This window comes from Geotrypetes seraphini, chromosome 6 (assembly GCF_902459505.1).
Source record: "Geotrypetes seraphini chromosome 6, aGeoSer1.1, whole genome shotgun sequence".
NCBI lineage: Eukaryota > Metazoa > Chordata > Amphibia > Gymnophiona > Dermophiidae > Geotrypetes > Geotrypetes seraphini.
Window position 1 is genome coordinate 87,173,248 of NC_047089.1, and position 17,156 is coordinate 87,190,403.

Below are 17,156 nucleotides of genomic sequence, written 5' to 3' on the forward strand. Positions count from 1 at the left end.
AAAAGTTGTATCTTGCAACAGGAGAAACTCTTCGGTGTCACCATGGAGGGAGATGCACCATTGACACCGTCTACATTGAAGTCACCGGCATCAAACACTTCGGCACCAATAGAGGCACCAACATCGACACCGCTGTCGCAGCAAATCATGACTTCGGGTAAGCCGCTATCCCCTTCCCCATCAGGGACACAGGTCATGAAGGATTTGAGTCAATTCATGCTGACCAAGCACAAGTCCCAGTGACCAGTTCCATTATCGAGAGGTGCTTCGTCAAAGGAGTCATCCTCTCCAGAACATGTCGCAGCACCTGTTTTACCGGCGACAACGCCACAAGTACCGGTGCTTATTCTGAGGCAGAAGCTCGATACTTTGCTTCATGGGGAGCTCGGGGACCAATTTAAGTTGCTTCTCCCGACACTGACTCCTCCAATACCAGTACAGCCTGAACGTAACACTGCTAGGACCACTGGCACCGTTGATGCTCCATTGATGCATCACAGGGAATTGACATGTCGATCCACTCTTGCCACTCCGACAATGAAGCTTTGATCTTCTCAACACCGGTCTCCATCTGCTCATCGTCACACGTCCTTGTCCAAGCATTCTGACAGGAGTCTCATCAAGTCTGGGAAGGTGTCTCAAAAGAGAAAACATTCTGAGAGCCCAACACTGGAATGGCACCGATCTATGCTACAGGACTCTGACTTACAGGACGACTCCGACCCCGATCCGTCTCCATCTATTACTGATGCTGAGGATTCTCTTACATTGGATTCTCCCAGACGTTCTCCAGCTAGAGCTACTTCTCCCACCAAAAAGCTGTCTTTCACTAGATTTATACGTCAAATGGGAAAGGATCTTTTGGTGAAATTGTAGGCTGATTCTAAGTATAATAAGGAATACCTTGAAACTTTAGACCAGTGTATCGCAAGCTGTGTGCCTTTTGAGATTTTAAGTGTGCTGCAGCTCACATAGTAGGAAGAGAGGTTCCAGCGCCTGTGTCAATTGACTTCTACTGATGTGTCGGTCGTATCTGCCAGGACTCCTGCCTTCCTTGTCTCTGCGCCCCTGGACCAGCAGCAGAAGCTCTGTGTGCTTTTAACTTAGGCACACAGCTTCCACTAGCAGTGGTTTAGCCCAGTTTCATCAGGCAGCCTCGGGGCCTTTGCTAGGCCGGCCCACATCTATCAATGGCCCCAAGGCTGTCTGATGAAACTGGGCTAAACTACTTCTAGTGGCAGCTGTGTGCCGAAGTTAAAAGCACACAGTGAGCTGCTGCTAGCAGTGACTGGAGAGGTATTGCTGGACAGGGAAGAGAGAAGGGGTACTGCTGAACATGGGGAGCAGGGAAGGGAGAAGTAATACTGCTGGACAGGGGGGTAGGAGGGAAGGGAGAAGGGGTACTGCCTTGAAAAAATCTGCTTCTTCCAATGTTTACGCGTTGGTGCCTCCTGGTAGGGAGGGCCACACTATGGACAAGCTTGGTCGGCGGCTCTACCAGAATTCCATGTTGGCTAATAGAACTGTCAACTATAACGTCTATCTCATGCTACTTTGAAACACCTTAGGAAGCAGTTTTCAGCATATAACAAATACACTCCTGCCCATAAGTTAAAGGGTTTTCAACACCTTACCAGCACTGTTCTGCAGCTGAGGAATTATATGGTGCGTTCAGCCTATGACATCTTTTAACTCACGTCCAGAGCTTCTTCCATGTCTGTATCCATGAGGAGGCTAGCGCGGCTTCAAGTCTCTGACAGGACAGACTAGCCAACGTGCCTTGCTTGGGAGATGAGCTTTTTGGAGATTCAGCAGATACTGCAACCCAAACACTTTCAGCTCATGAAACCTGATGGGACACTTTGGTTAAACCCAAGAAAAAGCCTTCAGCATCGAGACTTTTCAAGCCTGCCTCATTTTATTAGAGGCGTTTTTCAGCCAAAGTTTCTGCTCCTGTAAGGCCTTAACAGAAGAAGCAAAAGCAACAACGTCCTGCCAAGGTCCAGTCTGCTGCTCATGCCAAAACAAATCAGTCTTTTTGATGTGTTTCTGGAGAGCATAGTCTCAGTCCCCTTAATTCATCCTCTTCCTTAGCCAATCAGAGGACACTTTCAACTTTACTTCCATCTATGGGAGTTCATCACCTCCGATCTTTGGGTACTGCAGATCATTCAGGAGGGGTACTTTCTACATTTAACTGCCCTCCCTCCAGATCATCCTCCAATAGAGTCTGCTTTCAACCCTCGACAGTCCTCTCTTCTTTTGTAGGAGGTTCAATCCCTTTTTCTCCTCAATGTCATCGAGGAAGTTCCTGTAAGTCAGTAAAACCAGGGATTTTACTCCCGCTGCTTTCTAGTGCCAAAGAAGACGGGAGGTCTGCAACCAATCTTAGATCTCAGAGCCCTCAACAAGTTTCTGGTCAGAGAAAAATTTCAAATGCTATCTCTAGCCACTCTATACCCCCTCTTAGCTCACAACAATTGGCTGTGCTCTCTCGATCTCAAGGAAGCCTACATTAATATCCCAATTCACCAGGCTTTCCGAAATTATCTCAGGTTTTAAGTGGCACATCACCACTATCAATACAAGGTCCTACCATTTGGCCTGGCATCTTCCCCCAGAGTGTTTATGAAGTTCCTGGTGGTAGTGGCGGCAGTGGTCTTGCGATCTCAGGGGCTTCAAGTATTTCCTTTTGTAGACGACTGGCTCATCAAAGACCCTTCATGTCAGGATGTTGTGCTAGTGACCAATCACACCATCTTGTTTCTCCAGAACTTGGGATTCAAGATCAACTTCTCCAAGTCACAGCTGCTTCTGTCTTTAAGGCTTCAATTTATAGGGTCCTATGATCCTAACAAGTTGGGGCATCCTATTTCCAAGAGAATGATTTCCAAATGGTTAGCTTCCTGTATCTCGTTCTGTTATACTCAGGCTGGACTGCAACTGGAGAGTCATGTCACAGCCCATAAAGTTAGAGCTATGGCAGTTTTAGTAGCCTTCCTTCGATCTACCCCTATTGAGGAAATATGTAAAGTTGCCACCTGATCCTCGGTTCACACATTCACCTCACATTACTGTCTGGAATCTTTCTCCAGACGGGATGGGCACTTCGGCCAGTCAGTATTACAAAATCTATTTTCCTAAAGGCCAATACTCCCACCATCCATTCTGGTTAGCTTGGAGGTCACCCACATGTGAGAATATGCTGCCTGCTTGTCCTGGGATAAAGCACAGTTACTTACCATAACAGTTGTTATCCAGGGACAGCAGGCAGTTATTCTTACAACCCACCCACTTCCCCTGGTTGGCTTCTTAGCTGGCTTACTGAACTGAGGGACCGCACTCCTATGTTGGGCGGGAAGGCACTCGTGCATGAGCGGTATGGACTATCGCAAACTTTTTGAAGCCTTAAAGTGGCGATGCATTTTTAAAGTGTCCGTACAGGGGCTCCGTCAAGGACGTTACCCATATGTGAGAATATCTGCCTGCTGGATAACACCTGTTACGGTAAGTAACTGTGCTTTCTGGACACTCAAGCCCCATCAGCCTGGCAACACCTTAGGTTCTGGAGCCAATGGTCACGACTATAGATGTAGTTCCCTGGGCATGGGCTCACTTACGGCTACTACTGGACGCACTTATCTCCCATTGAAGTCCACAGAGGGACCCGTGGTATATGTAACTCCCTTGGATGACAGGGGCTCAGTGCAGTCTAACCTGGTGGTTGAATTCTGTATGTCCAGTAGAGCAGTGTTTTTCAACCGCTGTTCCGCGGCACACTAGTGTGCCGCGAGATGTTGCCTGGTGTGCCGTACGGTCAGGGCCGCCATCAGGGCAGTACCACCAGTCTAGGGAGAGGGGCGGTCTGCCCCACGTGGACAGGAGAGAGCTGGACGAGGGACCCGCGAAGTTCAATACATCTCGAGCCGCGAGGCTCGTCTTCTGTTCCTGCCTGCCCTGCAGCTAACATATAGCCGATCGCAAGCGTTCCCCGATGTCAGCGCTGACGTCGGAGAATACTTCCGTTCGGCTATTTGTGCGTGGCAGGGCAGGCAGGAAGCAGAAGACAAGCCTCGCGGCTTGAGCTTCGTTTTGCTGAGAAAGTTGCAAAGATGGGCTGGGAGGCAAACACGGAACACAAAAGGGGGGAGGGAGTGCGTTTTGGACACAAGGCATGAACTTGGGAGAGAGGAAGGGAGGGAAAGAGATGCTGAGGTGGGAGAGGGAATGGGTTTTTGGACACAGAAGGCATGAACTTGGGAGAGAGGAAGGGAGGGAAAGAGATGCTGAGGTGGGGGAGGGAATGGGTTTTTGGACACAGAAGGCATGCACTTGGGAGAGAGGAAGGGAGGGAAAGAGATGCTGAGGTGGGGGAGGGAATGGGTTTTTGGACACAGAAGGCATGGACTTGGGAGAGAGGAAGGGAGGGAAAGAGATGCTGAGGTGGGGGAGGGAATGCGTTTTTGGACACAGAAGAAATGGACTTGGGAGAGAGGAAGGGAGGGAAAGAGATGCTGAGGTGGGGGAGGGAATGCGTTTTGGACACAGAAGAAATGGACTTGGGAGAGAGGAAGGGAGGGAAAGAGATGCTGAGGTAGGGGAGGGAATGAGTGTTTGGACACAGAAGGCATGGACTTTGGAGAGAGGAAGGGAGGGAAAGAGATGGTTGTGTACACGGGGAATAGAAGAAAGGAGAATTTTTGGTCATAGGGAGGGAGTGAGGTACAGATAGTGGCATACCAGGGTGGGGAGGGGGCGGTCTGCCACACCCCGGGTTTACGTCCCAAGGGGGTGCACAGCTGGCCACCCTCCAGTGTTGTCCCTAGGCCGGCAAACTGCAGCTCTTTAGCCACTTGAGTGCCACCGCCGCCATCGGGAACAGGCCGGCGCCAAGTTCTCCCTGCTTTTCCCTGTGGGGCCGTCCAACTCTCGCCACTCGCGTCAATTCTGACGTCGGAGAGGACGTTCTGGGCCAGCCAATCGCTGCCTGGATGGCCTAGAACGTCCTCTCCGACGTTAGAATTGACGACGGGTGGCGAGAGTTGGTCGGCCCCGCGGAGAAGAGAAGCAGGGAGAACTCGGTGCCGGCCTGTTCCCGATGGCGGCAGTGGCAGCCTATTCCCCAGTGGTGGTGGCAGCATTATAAAATACTTTCTTTGTGTTTATTTGATTCCTATTCAAGAGAATTACTTTATATATAGTCAATATAGGCACAGAGTTAAATTTTTTAACATTTTCTAATGGTGGTGTGCCTCGTGATTTTTTTCATGAAACAAGTGTGCCTTTGCCCAAAAAAGGTTGAAAAACACTGCAGTAGAGTTCCCCTTCGGATCTCTACATCTGAGTGCTCTTGATGATAGACATCAGTTTTTAAGACTCGGGGGGTGGGGGGGTGGGGGGGGGGAGCTTTGGACAATCTGGTCTGTTGATGTGGTTCCCTTTCTGAATGAAAGTGATCACTTATATGTCTGGAACTTTGAGCGATACAGCTGGCTCTCCTACACTTCGAGAGTGCACTCCGGATCAAGGCAGTTTGAGTCTCAGACAATGTCACAATGGTAGTCTATATCAATTGTCAAAGGGGCACCAGAACTGTTCTCTAATGCTCTTTTGCTAGGTGGAAAAGCATTTTCTGGCATTTTCAGTGGTGCAGATAGCAGGAATATGCAATGTGCAAGCAGATTCTCTCAGCTGTCAAACTCTGAATTCAGGGGAATGGTGGCTATCCCAACGAGCCTTCCAATGTATTGTAGAGAGATGGGAACGACCGACGTTCAATGTGATGGTATTGCGTCCAACAATATAAAAGGTTTATAGACCTGATGGCTTCTGCGTCCAACAAGGTGGTGGCTCATTTCTTCTGCAACATTCACAAACCAGGTAGGGAAGGATTGGACTCCATGGTGCAGCCGTGCCAATAGGAGGGCTTTTCTGTCTTTTATTCCTGACCCATGATAGGCTGTTTTCTGAGAAGCATCAAAATGCACTGGGGTTGGGTGATTCTTGTGGCACCCTATTGGCCGAGGCACCTGTGTCATGCTGAGTTGGTTTGTTTGCAGTTGGAGCAGGTTCTCAAGTTTCCCTGTCATTCATGCCTTCTCACTTAGGGTCCCATAGACCTGCAGGATCTGGACTGCTTTGGTCTTCCGGCATGGCTCTTGCTCGCACAGGAGTGATAGCTACCATCTTGTGCAGCTAGAAGTCAACTGTTGCAGCATATGCTAAGGATTGGCAGTGTTTTCTGCCTTGATGTGCTAGGAAGAATGAAGACCTGAGCTCGATGTTGATTCTGCTTGTTTTTGACTTTCTTCAAGTAGGCCTGAAAAATAAAAAAAGGGCTTTGCAATCAGCTCCCTGAGAGTTCAGATAGCTGGTCTTTCCTGCTTCAGTCCTAAGCCTCTGTGGGGGCTCTCTGACCATGCATCCTATGTGGTCAGGTATTTAAAGGGCACATTGCGCGGCTCCGCCCTCTGTTACATCAGTCATTTCCAACTTGGAATCTCAAGTTTGCCCTATGAACTGTTGTACTGGGCTTCTTTGATAGAACTCGCTGTCAAGACTATATTTTTGGTGGCCTTTGCGTTGACTTGCAGAGTTTCCGAACTTCAAGCTTTGTCCTGCAGAGATCCCTTTCTTCGGATTATGGAATCCAGCGTGATCCTGTGCACTGTCCCCTCCTCTCTCCGGAAGGTGATCTCTGGCTTTCACATCAGCCAGACAGTGCGGTTGTCATGCTCTACATCTTTGGGTTTGAGCAAACCTGACAAGGTGTTGGAATCGCTGGAGGTGTGCAGACTTTTTCTGACATACTTAGAGGTCACAAATGAGCATAAGAGTAGCCTTACTATGTCAGACCAATGGTTCATGTAGTCCAGTAGCCCTTCCTCATGATGGCCAGTCATTTTTCTGATCATCTGTTTGTGCTGGTAGGTGCAGCCCATAAGGGCAGACCAACTTTGAAAGCCACCATTTCTAGATGGATCCACATGGATATTTCATTAGCCTATATTGGAGCTGGATAGTGGTCTCCTCTTTCAGTTAAGACTCACTTCACTTGAGGCATTGTTTCCTTGTGGGCAGAATCTTTGGCGTTTTATCCAGGTGAGATTTGTGCTGCTGTTACTTGGTCCTCCTTGCATGCTTTGTTGAAGTTTTACAGGATAGATGTGACAGCCAGTCAGGATTCTGCCTTCAGATCTTCTGGCAGCAGTCTCATCAGTCCCACCCTGAATTTGAGAGACTGGTGTGTTACGTCCCACTTGTCCAGGAATAGAGTGGGATTGTATGAGAAGGAAAGATTAGGTTCTTACCTTTGCTAATCTTCTTTCTTGTACATCCACACTCTATTCCTGGAACCCACCCTGTGAGTTGCTGATTGCCTGCCCCAATAAGTATGGATAAGTTGAACTTCTGGATGTTTGACCAGCCTTTCCAAGATTGTCATCCATCATTATCGTGCACTTTATCCTGAGGAACTTTTATTGTGCCCCACACTGTTAGTGCAGACTGTGTCTCTTTGTTGTTTTGCTTTTATGATTTGTAATGTTTACAAAACCTGTTTGATTGTTATGCAGTTTTATGTTATGAGCAGCTTAGACTTGTTTTTCGGGCTCCACTTTCTGTGTCCTATACAGGTATGACTGTCTGCTTTTGTATTAGCTGGAAGTCAGAGGGCTGTCCTGAGGTAAGAAGGGAGGATCAAAAATATGTAAATGAAGCTTCCTACAGGATCTTGCCAGATGAGATTGACTACCCACTTTTGCAGAAATAGAGTGTGGATTGACGAGAAAGGAGATTAGCAAAGGTAAGAACCTAATCTTTCCTTTCCATGTATAAGGCTTGTTCTACAAATGGAAAAGGGCTTTTACCAAATTGTATAACAGCATGCATGGAAAGAATGTACCGTATTTTTCGCTCCATAAAACTCACTTTTTTCCCAAAATAAAGTGGGTGGAAAAAAGGGTGCGTTCTATGGAGCAAAGACCACAACCCCCCCTCCTGTTACCTTATTTAGATCATCTGGCGTTCCTGCCCTTCCCTCCAGCTGACTCCCGAACTAACTAAGGCAGGCAGACGGGGCCCCCTACTCCCCACACTCCTCCCGTACTTTATTTTAGTTGGTCCGGCAGTCCTGCCTTTCCCTCTGGCTGAGCTAAGCAGTGTCAGATCTGCCCAAAAAGCAGGCGCAAGCTTTTCTTGTGAAAACTCACTGCAGCCATTCACCGAACAGCTTGCGCCTGCCTTTTGGGTCGATCTGATGCTGCTTAGCTCAGCCAGAGGGAAGGGTAGGACCGCTGGAACAACTAAAACAAGGCATGGAGGGAGTTGGGGGGGGGGGCTGCCTGCCTGCTTGCCTCGGGGTGGGGGGCCCTGCCTGCTTGCCTTGGGTTGGGGGGCTCTGCCTGCTTGCTTGCCTCGGGGTGGGGATCTCTGCCTGCCTGCCCTGTCCCTACCCGCCCTGTACCCTGTTCTGGCCTTCCACTAGACCACCAGAGGGGGGACAGAGCCTGGCAAGGAGAGTGGGGTTGGGTGCAGAGCCTGGCAGGGAGAATTTGGTTCAGAATGTTTTTTTTTTTTCTTGTTTTCCTCCTCTAAATCCAGGTGCGTCTTATGGAGCGAAAAATACGGTACCTACTTTTCTTTAATCTGTCCCCAGGCATTCCTGGATGTGTAGTTTGTGTGGGTATGAAGGGAAATTTGTGATCTATGTACCTTTTATAAAATAGGTAATATATTCATAGAGTATCTATAAACCTTTTATATTTTTTTCTAGAGCAGATGTGAATTTGTGCATGAACATTTTCACACTGTTGGGACTAGTTTTGGGAGTCTTTATTAACATAGATGCCTTTTTGGATTTCTGAAATAGGCATCCTGTTATAAATGTACCCTCTTCAGGTAATTTATAACAGGTTATCTAGGTTGAAACACCAAGAAGATGCCTATTTCTAGTCTAAGAGAGAAAGGCATCTTTGTTTATAAAATACTAAGGGTGAACCAGTAGAAACCATAACTAAAGCCATGGACCTTTATACCAGCTCAGGAGCATGCTTGTACACAGGTCACATAAAAGTACATGCTTAACCTGTAGGGTAATTAAAAATAAAAACTTTATATGTGTGGAAAATATATATTCTCTTTGTGACTATAGGGAAAATGCTTAGTAAATAGGGTCCTTTAATTGTGAGAAGTAACAAGCAACATATAATTGAATTTATTTCATGTAGGTTTCTTTCCTTTTTTACAGTGTTGTCTTTCAGTTTAAAAGCTCAAAGAAGTCCAATAATGGTACAGATGTTAATGCAGGGCAGATACCTCAGTTATTATACAGGTAATATTTTTTAACTTTTATAAAGCTGTTTATAGAAATTGCTTTCCTGTGAAGTGGGTACAATGTATGTAAGAGAAAAGTTTGAATGCTTAAAGAAAGAGGAGAAAAGGTAATTTTTATTAGGATGGTGTTACACTTTATTGCTTAAGTAATCATTGCCAGTCAGAACTCTTGGGCAAGAAAGTCTTATGATAAGTACTTTGGAAAGCTTTAGCTAGAACTATGAAACAATTTTCTTGCGTTAAACAGCATACATGTGAAAAAACAAGAATGGCTAAATTAAGTAGGTAAAGTGGAATGTCAAAATGCAGACTGATATATTAATAAATGATTAACATTTTTGCCTATTTGAAGTACAGTGGTACCTCAGAATCCGAACGCCCCAGAACTTGAATAACTTGGAATCCAAGCTAAAAATTCCAGCAAATTTTGTCCCAGAATTCGAACTCTGCTTTGGAATCCGAATGCCCTGCACTGATCCCGGGAACTGGCAGTATTTCTCCCCCCAAGGCCACTGGTGCTGCTCCCTTCCTTCGCGATCAACTCCTCCCCCCCACTGAGAATCTCGGAGAGGGTGAGATCCAGAAGGCCTTGAGCATGTGCAGCCCAGTAGAAAACCGGCAGCAGGCACTTTCTAACACCGGTGGTGCACGGGTAAGGACAGGGCCAGTCAGTGGGGAGGGGGAGGAGGCAATCGCGAAGGGAGGGAGCAGCACCGGTAGCCTCAGGGGAGCATGGGAGTTGGGGTGAATCCGGCAGGAGTGGGCCAGCACCTGAGCGGAGGGGGGTAGTGGCATCCAGGGGGGGGTGCCGCGTCCGGGAGCAGCAGGGCCAGTGGTGCATATCCAGGCTCGGTGATGGAGGCGCAGGTTTGATTTACAGCCATCACCCTGGAGCCGGGGTGCACCATCACCACCTGAACAACCCGCAGTGACATGAGCACCCTGCAGTATAGCCCCCACCAAGGTACCACTGTATTTGTTAATATTGTACCTTAAAATCCAGTGTATTTACTGTTACAATTTCTGTTTGTGGAACCCAGGAACGGATTAATCCAGTTTCTATTATTTTCAATGGGAAAAATTGTCTTGGAACTCGAACAGGGTTCTGGAGCGGATTAAGTTGGATTCCAAGGCATCACTGTATATAGATATATGATATGAATCCATGCAAGAATACCATCAGCATAGCGAAAGATAATATATTTTTATGTTTAAATCTGTTTATTAAAATATATAACAAGCATACAGACTTACAAAAAAATCAATACATGATACAAAGTGTCCAGGATTCTCAAATATATTATGATAAAGTATATACTGTGTTGTCTCCATTCAATGCGATATCTAATTGAAAATCTGTGATATCATGTGTAGTAACATATGTTTTCATTGAACACAACTAGTGAAAAATCAACATGAACTAGGAACATACAAAGTGTTCAATTTTGTACAAATACCTTCCTATCCTTCCTCCTCTTCCCTCCCCACATAGTGCTGTATAGATGCCTGTTTAGGGATATTAAAATAACAACAACAAAAAAAATCATAAACCCTAACCCCCCCCCCCACACCAATACTAATAGAACCTTCCAAACCAGAGGAGAGATGAAAGAATACTATACATTGGCCCCCTTTTATTAAACTGCAATAGCGTTTTTTAGCGCAGGGAGCCACACTGTTCCCGACGCTCATAGGAACTCAATGAGCGTCAGGAGCAGCGCGAGGCATTCAGCGTGGCTCCCTGCACTAAAAACTGCTATCGCAGTTTAATAAAAGGGAGCTGTTGCTCCCAGGGGAAAAGGTTACTTATTCAATTATAAAGAATTGAGCACCAAACTTCGAGCCCTAGAGGATGGTGACTGTCTATAAGGGTCCCAGATTAATAAAAATAGCCTTTTCTGTTTAGGGGGAATACAGTAGCTGATGTAATTTATTATGCTATGCACAGAATGAGGGTGGGTCTACAGTCCATACTGAGAGGATAATGGCAACCACCCCTGCTCTGCAAAGAAAAAAACTTTGAATTTCTTTAGTAACTCTCCAAACCGGTATAGCTATAGATCTTACAGATGGGTTATATCTCATCATGATCAGTAGGTGGAGACTAAGACAAAACTTTGGAATAGTACATAATATGTGACCCTCCCTTATTTCATCAGTCTTTTCTCAGTCTCCAGCAGGTGTGAGTGAGTTGTACCCACCTCCCTTGGTTAGGGCTGTTGGAATTTGTTTAGGGCTCATAGTCCCCGTTTTTGTGCCATATTGAGCTTGGGTAGGCCCTGTTTGGGGGTCCATCTGATCTCAGGGGTATCACACCTGAGGGTCCCTCACCCCTTTCCTCCACCTCGCCAACATTTTTCTTAGAGGTGCCTCAGCAGTAAGCTTTGCTCCAAATTCAAGTAAGGCATACTGCTTTGAGAGCCAGTGGATTCTGTTCTGTGAAAAAAAAAAATCCTGAGGCAGTGCCGGTCTGAAGGATTGTTTTCCCTTTAAATGTGCTGTAAATTACTATACTTTTTAATTAACTGGCACTTTTTTTTTAGCTAGGTCACGTATGGAGCAATGAGCACTTTTACCAGGGAAAGTGTGTTCATTGTGCTCCAAACAGGAGGCACTCCGGGCTGGCCTGTGCAGATGCTGTGCGGCCCGGAGCGGTGGAGGAGCCTCTTCGGCAGTGGGTGCCGGTGGCAAGGGCTCCCTGCCAAAAGTGCCTTGTGAGTCGACAGCTGGGAAGCCTGGGGATTTCCACAGACACTGACAGTAAGGGTAAAAAGGATTCCCTTACCGCCGAAGCGGCTGGGGATTCCCTCACAGCTGATGCCGGCTTGCCTGCTTTAGCGGCTGGATCAGTTTAGACTTCCCAGCCACTACAGGCCATGGAGGGCTCATATTTGGTGGGATTTTAGCCAGTTTTGGCGGGAAGCCCTTCTATCTTGTCTACAGCCTCAGGTGACCTTCCCCCTGTATTGGAAAAACAGGGGCAGTTTTCAGCCGGGTCTCCTGATATGGCAGGGAGTTCCATGGGTCTGCCGGGGTTTTTCCCCCAGATTTGCTTTTTGCTTTATGTAGAGCATATTTTCAGGCGGCCTGGGGTCCTGCGTATGTGCTGGGGTTCTAGGGGGAGGGGTCCCTCTGCGACCCTAGCGGGTCTGCCCCCCTCTACTCCTTTAGCGCCTCCTCCTTCCTCCTCCAAACATCTGCTGGTAGCCTGGGATGACGACTTGTGGTCTGAGGAGCATGTTGACCTTGATGAGGATCTGGACCCTTGGGGAGACCTCCAGGATCCTCTTGAGGGGACAGCAGCTTATAACGGGGCCTTGGCTTTTTCGTCTGCCAACGAGGAGTGGTGTGCCTTTTTCAGAGAGACGAGCTCCCGGATTTGATTCAGCAGGTCTCCTCTGTGTTACGTTTTGAGGAGGCACCTCTTGAGACCCTGCGTGTGGGGGACCCTCTTATTCAGGGGATCCGCTCTGTGTCCTACTCTTTTACTATGTATCAGGATATTCGGGATATTATCCTAGCGCAGTGGAATATGCCGGAAGCGCCGTTTCAGTTTGCGTACAGTTTTTTGGTGCCTATGATAAAAAGCAAACGGCTAAAAATCTATGTTGATTGCCATAGTTCTTGAGGCTTTTTCTCCACTTATGTGGGCTGTATGATGAAAACACTGTATGATGAAAACATTCAGAAAGCGGACAATGTCCGGGTGAGCAGCTAAAAGCCTCTCAAAGGCTTAGGTCCCAGACAGGAGAAATCAGTGAGCAGAACCCTTACAGAGCTGATACCAAGTCCCTTCTCCAGATTTTCCAGTCCATTCTGAAGGATCTCCAGTATCAGATTTACTGATGGCACGGACGGATCCTCCTGCATCTGGACACACCACGATTGGTAACAACTCCAAGTTTTTGCATAGTTTTTGCTGTGCTAGGAGAGAGGTAATCATGCCCAAAGAATAGCCTCTGTGGACTAAGGCCATGCGCTCGATAGCTAAGTCAGAAAACCAAAGCAGTCCATATCCTGGAGCGCAATCAGCGTGAGAAGACGAGGATGACATGGAAGTCTGAGCCCCTGATCCAGTTTCAGATGAACCAGGTCAGCGGACTACAGATGTCTTGGCCAGTCGGGGGACACGAGTATCACCAGACCTCTGTGCAGCACAATCCATCTCAACAGATGGCCTATCAAGGGCCATAGAGGGAAGACATAAAGGAGACCCTCCATTGGTCAAGGCTGAACCAGCGCATCTAAGCCTTGGCTGCCTGGTTTGTGATGACAGCTGAAGTATCAATCTGCTTCTTACTGACCACTGACGTCATGCGGTCAAACGTCGGACAACCTCACCAGTCTACTATGTACCCGAACGCTCTCTGGAACAGGGACCAATTCCCGGGATTTAGTCCGACGGCTGAGATAATCTGCCTGGTTGTTGTCTACCCTGCCTTGTGAACAGTGGAAATCGCCAAGAGGTGGTTTTACGCCCACCGAAAGAGAAGCTGAGTCTCCATGCGCAGAGAGGCACTCCTGGTGTCCCTCTGGCAATTGGCAAAAGCCACTACCGTGACATCGTCTGAGAACTCATGCACAACCTGATTCCAGGGAAGTGAAGGAGAGCCAGCCAAATCACCCAAAACTCCAGAAGATTGATCCACCACTTTTTCTTGGAACGAGACCACTGACTCTGGACTGAACTGTCTCAGCAAAGAGCATTCCAGCCATACAGGATGGCATCCACTGTCAGGATCACCCATTCGGAGATCCAGAGGGAAAGGCCCATGGGACAGAGATGAAGGACTCAACCACCAGGCCAGACTGTTTTGAGCTTCTGCAGTCCAAGGGAGCAATGGATTCCTCTGCGCACTCCAATGGGAAATAAGCACATCCTGTACCAGGTACAAATAGGCCCTTGCTAGGGAACTACCTCTATAGTCACAACCATGGACCCCAGGCACGTATCCAGGAACATAACATAAGAATAGCCTAACTGGATCAGACCAATGGTCCTTAAAGTCCAGTAGCCCATTCTCACAGTGGCCAATCCAGCATTCTCACGGTGGTCAAGGAGTACCAACATTCCATGCTTCTGATCCAGGACAAGCAGTGGCTTCCCCCATCTCTTTCTCAATAACAGATTATGGACTTTTCCTCCAGGAACTTGTCCAAACCTTTCTTAAAGCCAGCACTGGATGCAGCACTCACCTGGAATACTGCATCCAGCACTGGTCGCCGTACATGAAGAAGGACAAGGTACTAGAAATGCCTTCATCGGATCAGACCTTAGGTCCATCTAGACCAGCGACCCGCACACGCGGAGGCTAAGCTAGGTATTCCCTGATGAAGACCTTGTTAACCCCGTATCCCTCAATGTGATTTGCAAGAAGGTGTGCATCCAATTTACCTTTGAATCCCAGAATGGTGGTCTCCGTCACAACCTCCTCCAGGAGAGCATTCCAAGCATCCACCACTCGCTGTGTGAAACAGAACTTCCTGACATTTGTCCTGGGCCTGATGCCCCTCAGTTTCAGTCCATGACCTCTTGTCCATGTCACATTTGACAATGTGAATAACGATGTTTCTTGCTCTATTTTGTCGAATCCTTTTAGTATTTTAAAAGTCTCTATCATATCCCCTCGCAGTCTTCTCTTTTCAAGGGTGAACAAACCCAGTTTTCCGAGTCATTCCTTGTAGCTCAGATTCTCCATACCTTTTACTAGTTTCTTGGCCCTCCTCTGTACCCTCTCCAGTAGGGTTATATCCTTCTTTAGATAGGGAGACCAGTGTTGGATACAGTATTCCAAGTGTAGTCTGACCATTGCTCTGTAAAGCGGCATTTTGACATCCGCCGATCTGCTCGTGATCCCCTTCTTTATCATGCCCAACATCCTGTTTGCTTTCTTTGCCGCTGCTGCGCATTGAGCCGACGGCTTCAGGGTCCTGTCTATCAGTACCCCCAGGTCTCTTTCTTGTTCACTCTTGCCCAAAGTTACACCTAACATTTTATATTCATGCTCCTTGTTTTTCCTGCCCAGGTGCATTACTTTGCATTTTTCTATATTAAACTTCATCTGCCACTTTTCCGCCCATTTCTCCAGCTGATTCAAATTCTTCTGCAGTTCTTCGCTGTCCTTTTGTGTCCCAACTGCCCGACCTAGTTTTGTGTCATCTGCAAACTTGATAATATTGCTTGTTGTTCCCTCTTCCAGGTCATTTATGAAGATATTGAATAAGATGGGCCCGAGAACCGAGCCCTGGGGCACACCGCTTGTTACCTTCTCCCAGTCCGAGAACTTCCCATTTACACTGACCCTCTGCAATCTGTTCTCCAGCCATTTGCCTATCTATCTTAGTATGTCCCCTTCTATTCCATGGCTTTTTTAGTTTCCTCAGAAGCCTTGCGTTCGGAACCTTGTCGAACGCTTTCTGGAAGTCCAAGTATATTATATCCATCGGGTCTCCGCTATCGATTTGTTTGTTCACCTTCTCAAAAAATTGAAGTAAATTCATCAAACATGACTTCCCCTTCCTGAAGCCGTGTTGACTGGCTCTCATCAGGTCGTTATTTTCCAGGTGTTGTACTATGCTGTCCTTGATTAGTGCTTCAACCATCTTCCCAGGAACCGACGTAAGACTCACCGGTCTATAGTTGCCTGGTTCTCCCCTTGATCCTTTTTTGAAGATTGGGATGACATTCGCTATCTTCCAATCGTCTGGTATTTGCCCAGTTCTAATTGACATGTTAGCTAGGGTTTGCAATAGTTCTCCAATTTCGACCTTAAGCTCCTTTAGCACTCTCGGGTGAATTCCATCTGGCCCAGGAGATTTGTCACTTTTTAGCTTGTCAATTTGGTAGTATATTTGGTCCAAATCCACGTTCACTGTGGTGAGGCTTTCCTCTATTTCTCCCTCGAATACCCTTCCTGTTTCGGGCATTATTGCAGTGTCCTCATTGGTAAAGACAGAGGCAAAGAATGAATTTAGCCTATCTGCAATCTGTTTGTCTTCCTTGATGCACCCTTTTCTTCCTTGGTCGTCGAGAGGGCCTACTGCCTCTCTTGCTGGTTTTTTCCCTTTTATATATCTAAAAAAGGGCTTGAAGTTTTTGGCTTCTCGTGCTATTTTTTCCTCGTAGACCTTTTTGGCGTCTCTTACCGCCTTGTGACACTTTTTCTGGTCAACCTTGTGACAGTTCCAGGCCTCTGCTGTTTTTTCATGTTTCCATTTTTTGAACGAGTTCCTCTTTTCCCTCACTGCATCCTTCACCTCTGTAGATAGCCAAGCTGGTTCTCCATTGTTTTTGTTTCTCCTTCCTTTGGATATGTGCGGAATGTAGAGATTCTGTGCTTCGGTGATGGTATTTTTTAGTAGGGACCATGCTTGATCAACCATTTGGATTTCGGCGACTAAAATGGTTAAGGGGCTGGAGGAGTTGCCGTACAGCGAAAGATTAGGAAAACTCGGCCTCTTCTCCCTCGAACAAAGGAGATTGAGAAGGGGACATGATCAAAACATTCAAAATAAGGACAGGTTGTTCACCCTTTCCAAGGTAGGGAAAACGAGAGGGCACTGTCTAAAGTTAAAAGGGGATAGATTCCGTACAAACGTAAGGAAGTTCTTCTTTACTCAGAGAGTGGTAGAGAACTGGAACGCTCTTCCAGAGGCTGTCATAGGGGAAAACACCCTCCAAGGATACAAGACAAAGTTAGACAAGTTCCTGTTGAATCAGAACGTATGCAGGTAGGGCTAGTCTCAGTTAGGGCACTTGTCTTTGACCAGAGGGCTGCTGCGTGAGCGGACTGCTGGGCACGATGGACCACTGGTCTGACCCA

At 47.3% G+C, this 17,156-nt stretch overlaps 1 protein-coding gene across 9 annotated transcripts in view; it reads left to right on the plus strand.

Moving 5' to 3' along the window:
* Positions 1-17,156, plus strand: part of MYCBP2 (MYC binding protein 2) — a 977,923-nt gene that overhangs the window by 429,118 nt on the left and 531,649 nt on the right. For all 9 annotated transcript variants that reach the window (XM_033949399.1, XM_033949405.1, XM_033949401.1 and 6 more), the window contains one exon: positions 9,248-9,331. In XM_033949399.1, coding sequence (XP_033805290.1) covers positions 9,248-9,331 — 84 coding nt within the window. The remainder of the gene's footprint in view (positions 1-9,247; positions 9,332-17,156) is intronic.